The sequence below is a fragment of the Pterocles gutturalis genome, unplaced genomic scaffold (genome assembly GCF_000699245.1).
Source record: "Pterocles gutturalis isolate BGI_N339 unplaced genomic scaffold, ASM69924v1 scaffold29186, whole genome shotgun sequence".
Classification (NCBI taxonomy): Eukaryota; Metazoa; Chordata; class Aves; order Pterocliformes; family Pteroclidae; genus Pterocles; species Pterocles gutturalis.
In genome coordinates, this window is record NW_010106389.1 from 47863 (window position 1) to 57760 (window position 9898).

General features: G+C 43.6%; 1 protein-coding gene across 1 annotated transcript in view; it reads left to right on the top strand.

The window, feature by feature from the left end:
* Nucleotides 1-9898, top strand: part of HIPK2 (homeodomain interacting protein kinase 2) — a 34654-nt gene that overhangs the window by 18286 nt on the left and 6470 nt on the right. The window contains exon 10 of the mRNA XM_010087772.1: nt 2387-2668. Coding sequence (XP_010086074.1) covers nt 2387-2668 — 282 coding nt within the window. The remainder of the gene's footprint in view (nt 1-2386; nt 2669-9898) is intronic.

Consider the following 9898-nt stretch of genomic DNA (forward strand, 5'->3'; position numbering starts at 1 on the left):
TCACGTGGGAGTTAGTGGCTGGAGGGGATGCAGGATGGGAGGCTCAGGTCCTGTTCATACAGCTCATTATGCTGCAGTGATTACCTGAGGCCATGTAATCACCGTAATATAAAAAATAACAATATTCTCAGGTCAGCGTGTCACAGTGCCCACTTGCCACACCTTTTCTTCCCACGTCATCTCGAAGAAGCACTCCTCAGGTGCAATGTCTGCATTTCCACAGGGTGGTGCACCTCCAGGGGACTGCATCTTCAGGAACGTGTGCCTGATGTGTGCACACCACATCTGCCCTTTCAGAAGCAATGGGATGAGGACCTATCTTCTGAGCTTTAATGCCATGCAGAGTGGAGGACTGGGGTGGCTTTAGGCCACCTTCAAGCTCTCTAGCTCCTAATGTAGGTGGTTGGCCCCTATCTTCAACAGTTCACACCAGCAACAGATACCCACACTGGCCTTTTTATAATCATGGCAGCATAAAACAGGGAGCATTTTATAAGGACATCTCATACAGGGGCAGTCCTTAGACACCTAAATCTATCAACCAACTCAAGTTGTCTCTGCAAGGAAGGGACTGGGTTTTGGTTCATACTATGTTATATGGCACAACTAAAATGGTAGGATGATTACAGTGCCTGTGATCTTGCCTAGAGGAAAAGGCTGTTTAAGATGTATGTGCAACTATTCTGGGGACAGTCCTCTGGGCTGTGAAACTAATACATTTGTTTTAAAAAAAACAAAACAGTGCTGGGGAGAGAACCAAAATGGGTCACCACTTGTGCAGTGGCAAAAACAGAGGAGCTTGCGGTTTTCCTGGGTGACTGGACTGGGGCCAGAGAAGCTTTGAGTTCACAACCAATTTGACTTTAGTTAAGAGGCCACTATTTAAATCCTTCACATTTATCTGCTCTCTAATGTTGCATTTACTTTGGGTGGGCTCCAGCTGTCTTAGTTCATTCGTAATGTAGAGCAGAGTCATCTATGTCCCCAGCAAGCCAGGAAAAGAGAGCGCCTGTTACAACCAGTGTGCCTGTGCAGGGCCGCCCCTCTTTCGTCCCTCTTGGGGGGCAGGGTGGCAGCATCCAGGAGGACTTGGGCACTTTCAGAGCAACGGGTTTCTACGGCTTCATTAATTGTGACACTTTTGTAGCTAAATGAGAAACATGCTCCTTTGGAGAGGAGAGTACTCCACGCTGCTAGTTGGTATTCAAAAAGCACTGCAAATGCTACCGTGCAGCCATTTGTTATGCAAAAGACCCTGTATAGTTGGTATAGTGCGATACGTCCATAAAGACTTCCTTTTGATGGATGCCACCTATTCCTTTTCTTAGCTTCGGGCCAAGCTGAACATGTAGCCCAGGCTCCACTGTAGAATAAAACCAGGACTTTGTTTTGTTCCTTTTTGAATCTGTGAATGTTCTGCAACAGGCAGAAGAAATGAAAGTTTAAAAAAAAAAAAAAAAGGGGGGGGGGAAGAAAGACACTGCTGTGGAAAAATAAAAAAGAAAATGTGGGAAATGAGTGAAATGGGCTTTAGTCAGTAAAGTTACCAAATTTTGTTTGGTAACTATTCCCATCTGCGGACCTGTGCTGCATAGTTTGGTGGACAGCTTCTGTGTTCAGTTCCCTGATCCAAGTGGACCCTTCCCACCCGTCAGGCAGGGAAGCTGAAGTAGTAAGACTGTGAAAAAAACAGGACTTGAGAATGTTTTTCTACTGCATAATAAAAAGATGTATATATGCTTTACCTGCTGCCTCATGTGGAATGGAATCAAACTGTGTATATGTCCTCCCCTCTGCGTGCTCTCATCCATGGGACTCCACTATTATAGAGGATGAAGCATTGGGCAGGAAATGTTCACTGAAAAGTTTCTTAAACAGAAAATTAAATTTTCAACTAAGAAAAACAGTTTTCCTGATAAATGATTGTTGTTTACCAAAATAAATTCTCATTTTACCTTTAGCTTTTTCTGGCCAAAAAATATCTAGTCATGATGCATCTGTGCAGGATACAGGAGAAAAGGATTATCATTTGGGTTCTTCTTCCTTTTGTGACAGCCATACTGTGCCTGCCTGTGTTTTTTAGGTCCGGGTTGTATGACTAGCCTCTACTTCTGGGCACAAACTCCTGGGAGGCAGAATATCTCGTTTGGAAATTTCTAGGGAAAACAAAATTGAATTTTTTACTAAAAGAAACTGCTTCTCAGGCAATTATGTGAATAAGTCATGTGAGGCACTCTGTTCTTTGAGGTGACTATGCCAATTTTGCAGTTTTCCTAGACTCCATAAATCCATGCCACTGAATCAGAGCCCAGGAATCAAAAGCCGCGTCAACCAACAACTCAAGCAAACTGAGTTTTAACCAACTAACAACCTTTCCCATTTCCAGAAATGCATCCACCTATGAAGTTTCATCCTCTCAATCCATCAGCTCGCCTCAGCGGTCGAAACGAGTGAAGGAAAACACGCCTCCCCGGTGTGCCATGGTGCACAACAGCCCTGCCTGCAGCACCTCTGTTGCGTGCAGTTGGGGCGATGTGGCGACCAGCACCACACGGGAGCGGCAGCGGCAGACAATAATCATTCCTGACACCCCTAGCCCCGCAGTGAGTGTCATCACTATCAGCAGCGACACAGATGAAGAGGAGGAGCAGAAGCATGCACCCACCAGGTGAGCAGTGGCTCTCTGCTCTTCTCTGTGTGCTCTGTCCTGGAGCATCCCAGGAGTTGCTGTAGAGTCCCAGGAGTTATGATTGGGTCTCAGCACCCAGGTCATCTTTTGTTTGAGAGGAAAGGCAGTGGGGAGGCTAAAATACTAGCTGAGGACTCTGCAAACTTATTTAGGTAATATTCCCTACCATGCTGTACATTTGTTGTGTGACCTTGGAAAAGTGAATAGTCTCTCTGTGCCATAGTTTCTCACCTATAAGAGGAAATAGTTTTCTCTGTCTCACAGGTAAGGAGACTTTAGAGATCCTATGGTGATGAGCCCCTTTAAGTCAGATAGCCATTTAAAACAAAGACAAAAAGAAGGGCTTGGGTGAAAGGTAGCTTAAAATTGCCTTTTTCTAAGTGATCCAGGCAATGACACCTCCCATAGGTGCTATTTTCCATAAAAAGGTCCTGAAGAACAGTTAGTGGTTGTGTTGTAAACACTCAGTAATGGTAAGTACATTGCAAGAGGGTTGCTTAGTTCTGATGGTGTTGCCAAAACATCCCTGAACTATTGTCTTAAGTGGCAAAAAATGGATGGCTTTTTGACTGACTGCAGAGAGGCATGGATGAGGCTATAAAGTGACTGACTGAGTTTGCTCCTCAGAGAATTAACTCACCCGAGTGAACAGTGCAGCCCAGGACTGCTGCCACTGCTGATCACCTACTATGAATGAGAGACGACTTCGTTTTCGAGGACTGTCTTTTCAGCACATTTTCATAGATGCAAGTGCTTTAGGTTTCCCATCTGATGCCAGTCACAAGACATCACTATGTTTTATGAATTGTAGAGAAGTAGCCTTCAAACAGATGAATAATTCTACCACCTTTGTGTTGGTAACTGAGATAGAAATTTTTTTTACCTTATCCCTCCAGTATTGTTGTGAGAGAACTATTTTATTTAATTAGGATATGCTCCATGGCACATTTTCCTTTAATCATTGGAGATATCTATCTATATCTCTGCACCTCTGTGCTATAGTGATAAATGGAGCACTGCAAATGCGCACAGAACGGATGAGATGCATTTGGCCTCAAGGAGCTAAAAATCTGTAAGGAGGAGCCATATGATTCAGGCATCTAGGACTGCAATTTTAACCTGCGTCCTGACAGCCACCACCACTTCCCATTCCCCTTCTCCCTACCAGTGAAGTCCGCCAGGCAGCGAGAGCTCATTGCCTCTCACATTCAGACTTGCCATGAATGCAGTGGTTATTGTGGGGAACTGATCACAGGACAGCATAACATATTTCACCTTAAAAAAAAAAAAAAAAAAAAAGTTACAGTATTCCGTAGTTTGAAGGGAGAAGAAAGTGTGTTTTCGCAGAGTTGAATGAAGGTCAGTGTGGAAGGCAGGTGGGCTATAAATAAGGAACCCCAACTTCCAGGGCTCCCACCACAGGAAAGGAAGGGCAAGACAAAAGAGATGCTAAAAGCTAAGGTTGTGAGGTTGGGCAACATGAAGAGGACAGGTATCTCAAGGGTCATGGGAGCTATTTGCAAGCATGTTTACCCATAGTGCTGATCCCAGGCTTTGGGAAATTATATGTAATTATACTTACCACCTGCATATCATCTTGGGTCAGCAGGAGGTGGAGGAAAGAGCTGGGATCCTGCAGCCACTTAAACTAACGGTTGTCTGCTCTGCTTCAACTTGCTGCCATCTGACCAGTTTCTTCAGTCGGCACCTCTTCAGGGAGACAGGCAGAACAAAGTTCTGGAAAATGTCTGGAAACTGAGTTGGGAGTTTGGGGTATTTAAATATTCGGACAAGGTCTGCTGAGGGGTTAGAAAAGTAGTCCCAGGAGCCAGAATTATATAAACAAACTGGCTTTGATATGACTAAAGGATGTTCAGGACACATTCCTGCCTGGGATCAGATTCCTGGCTACTTTTTGTATCCATATGGCATATCTATACAGAGTGCCAGGGCAACAGCATTCCTGGAAGGCCAAAGCTTAAGAGCTAGATATAATTTCTGAGCCATGTAGAGACATTTCTCTTGGACACAGACTGTTCTCGGGCACCTTTTGGAATTCCAGAGCAAGTTAAATTACCTGTGCAGATGTAACCAGAGCGAGCAGAGAACTAGGGGCAGAGACACAGATGGAAAACAGCATGTCCAGAATGAGAATTTTTGCTTAAACTCTCCAGGAGAGTGAAATCAGCTCGCTTGGTGCCTTTTGACCTGGGCATATCTAAGATCAGATTTTTAGCTGGAGTAAAAATGTAGCTTCCAGTCAAGGAAGCTGTATCAGCATTTAATGCCAATGAACTTTGTCCCTGACAAAGCTGAGGTCTTTTTCATTGAAAGCACGTCACATTTAGGAAAGTACCTCTGATTTTTCTTTCTGTTTTTTTTGTCTCCAAGAAAAAAGGGAGTGACAGTGAAATATGGGTTTTTTTCTGTAATCAGTGCCCGAATATTCAGGATCTGAGTCGAAAATGAAACTGTGCAAAGAATGCATTGTCTCACCCATATTTATGCAAAATATTACCCTGTTGGGCAATCGCTGTGGTGTGGGAGTGAAAAATAAATAACTTGAAACACACTATTGGTCACATCCTAACAATATTAGCTTTTTCTAGATTAGAATACAGAAAACATACGGCACCTGACAGATCAGTCAAAGTTAATTGCCTGATCCCATCTTACTGATAGCAATGGTATCTTTGCATTAACTTCACTGACATTGGATCAGCTCCTGAATTTGCTACAGCACTTCCTGCTCTTATTTCCTGTGGGGTTAGAAATTTCTCTTTGACCCATGAGACTAAAAATGTTTATTTTATTGATTGCTCAGGGAAGAGAGATTAGAGCTACCTGTGGTTGTGAGAAGTAGTAGATCCTTCGATGATGTGAGAGTTCCTAAGTCTCAGTTTAGGAAAGACTGGTAACGCTCATAAAATACAATACTGCTGATGCAGTCAAGGAGCCCTTCAGCTTGGTTTTACTCTGACAGAAAAGCCTCTCTGTAACACACAGCAGCAGAGAGAGCTTTTCTAGTACAGAGAATGCAACTTTTTAATTGGCAAAAGAAAAATCTGAAGAATTCAGTGTGATACAGGCAGAATTTTCCTTTTCCCAATGAAAAGCACAGATATTCAAGTGGGATGTTTGTGAAATACTGGCTGACTGGGCAGGCAGGACAGTACGTTTCTTGTTCTTTGCTCACATGTGTTTTGCCCTGTTGATGAGTGTAGCTTGGTGTAATCTTTTTAGAAATCAATAGTCATCTGAAAATATTAGGTTCCTTTTAGGTAAAGGTGCTGGGGAGGTGGGCTCTGGGGTACCTGCTCAATGGAGACTTGTCAAAGGGGGCCATCTGCTGGGCCCCAGCCCCATGCCTGGGGCAAAATCACAGATGAGGGACCTCAGGTATAATTTGGCAGGGACTGTCCTAAGATAAATGGTCAGACATCTTCAGGGGCCAGATTCCTGAATTTAAAAGTCAGTTTGTCAAAACCAAGGCTTTTTGCAGGCTACATGGAGTAACAGGGAAGCTTCAAAACTGCACAACTGACTTTTTTTTTAAGGGAAAGAAAGCATTAGGCAATTAATTAAGGGGAAGACTTCTCTTTTCTGGTTTATTTGAGTTTTTTGCTTATTTTAAAATGTAAGGAAATAACAGAAAACCAATTTTGAAATGGTCAAAATAAAAACTGAACATTTTGACTGTACCTGATGCCCACAAAGTTTTGCATGTGACATTTTGTCCCATAGAACGGTAAGAAAAAAGTTTGCCTATAAAAAGCATTATCTGCACAAAAAAACAATTTTGTGGCCCTGTGTATTTATCACCAGTGAATTTCTAGACTCTCAGTTCAGCACCCTTGACAAAGAGACTCTATAGGCCAAAGAGATGTTTACTGCTGTGCTGTTATTTATTCTGGAAAGAACAATTTAGGTCTAAACATTACCTGTAAAGCACTAAAGAGAGTAAAAACAGAACATAGACCTGGTATTTTTCTTATAAATTTATTCCCCTTGAGTTTCTCTGCTTGCTCTGGCAAGCAAGTCAAGCAGACAGACAGACTGACTAACAGTGCAACTGCTGTAATCACAGTAATCGGAGCACATATTCAGCAAGCAGCAAGTAGTAGGGGTTAAGTACCCTCCAGTATGCAACTTCACATGGTGCAGTGGTTTAAATGTAAATCCTCCCTTGATTAATTATTTCTGAAGCTTAGAAGCTGCAAAAAATTAAGCAACAACTGAAACACAGAGCAGAGAGGCACAAGTGCACTGTGGGATGTCCAAATTGTGTCTGGGAGAGAGGGAGAGCATGCATGGTCCTGCCAAGGGCCACGTTGCAGAGCATGGCAGGAGAAAAGGGTGGAAGGAAAGGCAGTGTAGGTGGCTGTTGTGACGTGCCTAGGTGACTTACCATCCCACCAATGAGTACAGCAGCCAAGGAAAAGATGTTTTCTTGAAACATTACAGTGGTGGCCTTGAGGGGGGTGGTTTTGATGGTGCTTCCACTCCAAATAGGGAGGAGAGCCCCTCTGTTCCCCACTGCCTGCTCTGTTTGTGCTAGTCTCATAAGTAACACCTCGTCAGCTTGGCTTTCTGTGGGATACTTACAGTAATCACTGTCTTCCTGGGCAAGAGAGAGTGACCACAACTGTCATGTGGGCATACTGAATACCTGCCCCATTGGCCATCTTCACTGGCACAAAATTCTTGCAGGGTTGAGTTTTTTCCTTTTTCTTAAGATGGTAAACTATACAGTGAAGTCTCTGTGTGAGTCTCACCTTTGTAACTGAGCATGAGCTGATGCAAGTTGTTAATTCAGCTTATTCACATTGTAGTGCAATGGTGGTGGAGCGTACTTCAGAGGACTTTCATTCCCCTTATGCACAGAAATCGCTGGCAGGCACAAATCAGGTGTTTTTGCCAACTTGCTGATGTGTGTGTGTGAGGGTCAAAGTATCATTTGTAATTCTCTTTTGACATCTAGCCTATTGTGGCTATGTTATGCTGTGCATAGTAATGCACTGACTCTGCATAGCAATATGTTGACTAACCACAGTCATCTGGTATAAAGATTGCTGCCTTCCATCTCCAGAAGACACACCGACATGCAGCTAATACTTAAAGTAACAGAGATAGACAGTAGCTCTCTCAGCAAACCTTCAGCAGCAGAACCTTTACAACCTGCTAAGCAATGCAGTATATATGACTTAAGTAGCTGCAGCACATGCTATATAGCCTAATAAAATGGCCTCAGTGTAGTACTTGATAAATATTTCTTACCATCACAAATTCACAAAGAAGGTGAGAGCAGATTAACAGGTCAGGATGGAGGCTGAGCTGAAGAGAGAGAGGGGCATGTTCTCAACACTAAGCTATGCATGGCATAAGATTTCAATGTGAAGAGAGCAATTGCAGTTGTAGTGTGAGTTTTTGTTGGCTGACTCTATACTTTCCCAGAATAGGTGGATTATTCTGAAGCAGCAAACTGAAAAGGTTGCATGTTATTAAGTTTTCAGAGACCTGGAACAGAATTCTTGTGATGTGATGTAAAGTTAACATGCCATGGTATACATGCACACCAATTCAAAGGCACAGTTGTGGGATCGGTGCCTTCTTCCCTCAAACTAGAAGGCCATGTTGGTGACCTTGAGACTTGAGAGCTGAAAGCCTCTGTTGCTCTAGCGTCAGCTTCCCTAAAAGGTTTGTATGTCTGTGGGTGAACCACACGCTGAAGAATTGCCCCCACTAGACTCCATTTGCTTTTTCTGGGATTCTGGTGTAACTGGAGATATTCACGGAAAAAAGATCCTGTTCATGAAATGCTATCAGACACCGAGCTTTTGGGCTGGGCCTTCAGCAAGTAGAAATCATCTCAAATTGCACTGTTACAAGAGCTTTTGTCCCTGTCCTTGTGCTTGGCTATTTAGGTGGTTACAATGTTGTTTTAACACCTAATTCAGCATCTTCTTTCCTTAATTTCCTCTCGCTTTTCGTTCTCATCTGCCTTCAGCACCTTTCCATTAATAGTATCTGAGATGCCCACCTTAATTTCTTACCCTGTGCATTAGCACAAACTATCTTCTCTTTCCTCCATCAGACTTTTCCTTGAGATCTTTCCTTGCTCTGGGGAATAGAGACCCTCGTCCTTCTCTCCACTGTGCACTCATGAGAGTGGTATATGCTAGAGAGCTGTCTCTGAGAGCCAATTCTGCATATTCGAAGGTACAGTCATGCTCTGTGTCCACACACTGGACAGACATGAATTGGTTTGTGTCCAAGTTTGAGAAGAAGCTCTTCAGGACCAGGTGGGAATGGGCTACCACTCACGAACTAATAATAAACTTAGAAAGCAATGCATATTTTTCCTACTGCTGTTCTGATAGGGAGGATGCAGCTGCAGCCAGTAAGGGTTAAAAAGTCTTCCTGGCTTATTGCTTTTCAGTCTCTGTAGATGGATTTGATGCCACTTGGGTGATCTTCCCCCTTCCCTCCTCTGGAGAATTAAAATACACCTACCCACATAATGCAAGCAGGCACACAAGCTGACCAGGAACACATGCTGACTCTCAACACTACTAAATCACATACACTGCTGCTACTGTGCTTGCAGGAGCGAAAGCAATTACCAGGCTTGGAGTCAGCTTAATAAGAAGGGGGCAAGACTTTTAATAGTATTTTTCTCTGTAAGCACAAACATCCCCAAAAGCTGTGTCTGAGTTGTGGGAATACAGTAAGCTTGCTGAATAGGCCAAGTACTGTGTCAACAGATAAAAGCTTTCAGTCCTGATAGTTTGTGAGCAGGGAAGATGATATATCAGCCTGGACCTCACACCAATATCTCCAGCATTACAGTGAGTTGGGGAGAGCAGCTGAGTCCTCAGAGGAAGCTGGAGAGGAGGACAGTTGCTGGCTAGCAAGAAGGTTCTGAGAAGGGGCAGTGCTAGCTCTTCTGGGTTCAATTTTCAAAAGCCCCCATTTCAGCTTAATGTGTATCACTAAGCCTGTGAATCAACTGATTTTCAGCGTGAGTTGAGCCTTTGATGCTTTTGAAATTCCCACCCTTAATCTCTCGGGCAGGCTGTGTTACAGCAGGTGCTGAGCTCTGGGCATGTGAATAGTCCTGCCTGACTTCTCTGCCAGCTCTGACATTAACCACAGTTGTTACCAAAAATCCAGCTGCTTTCGATGGGACTTCTTGTGCGCTTGAAATGA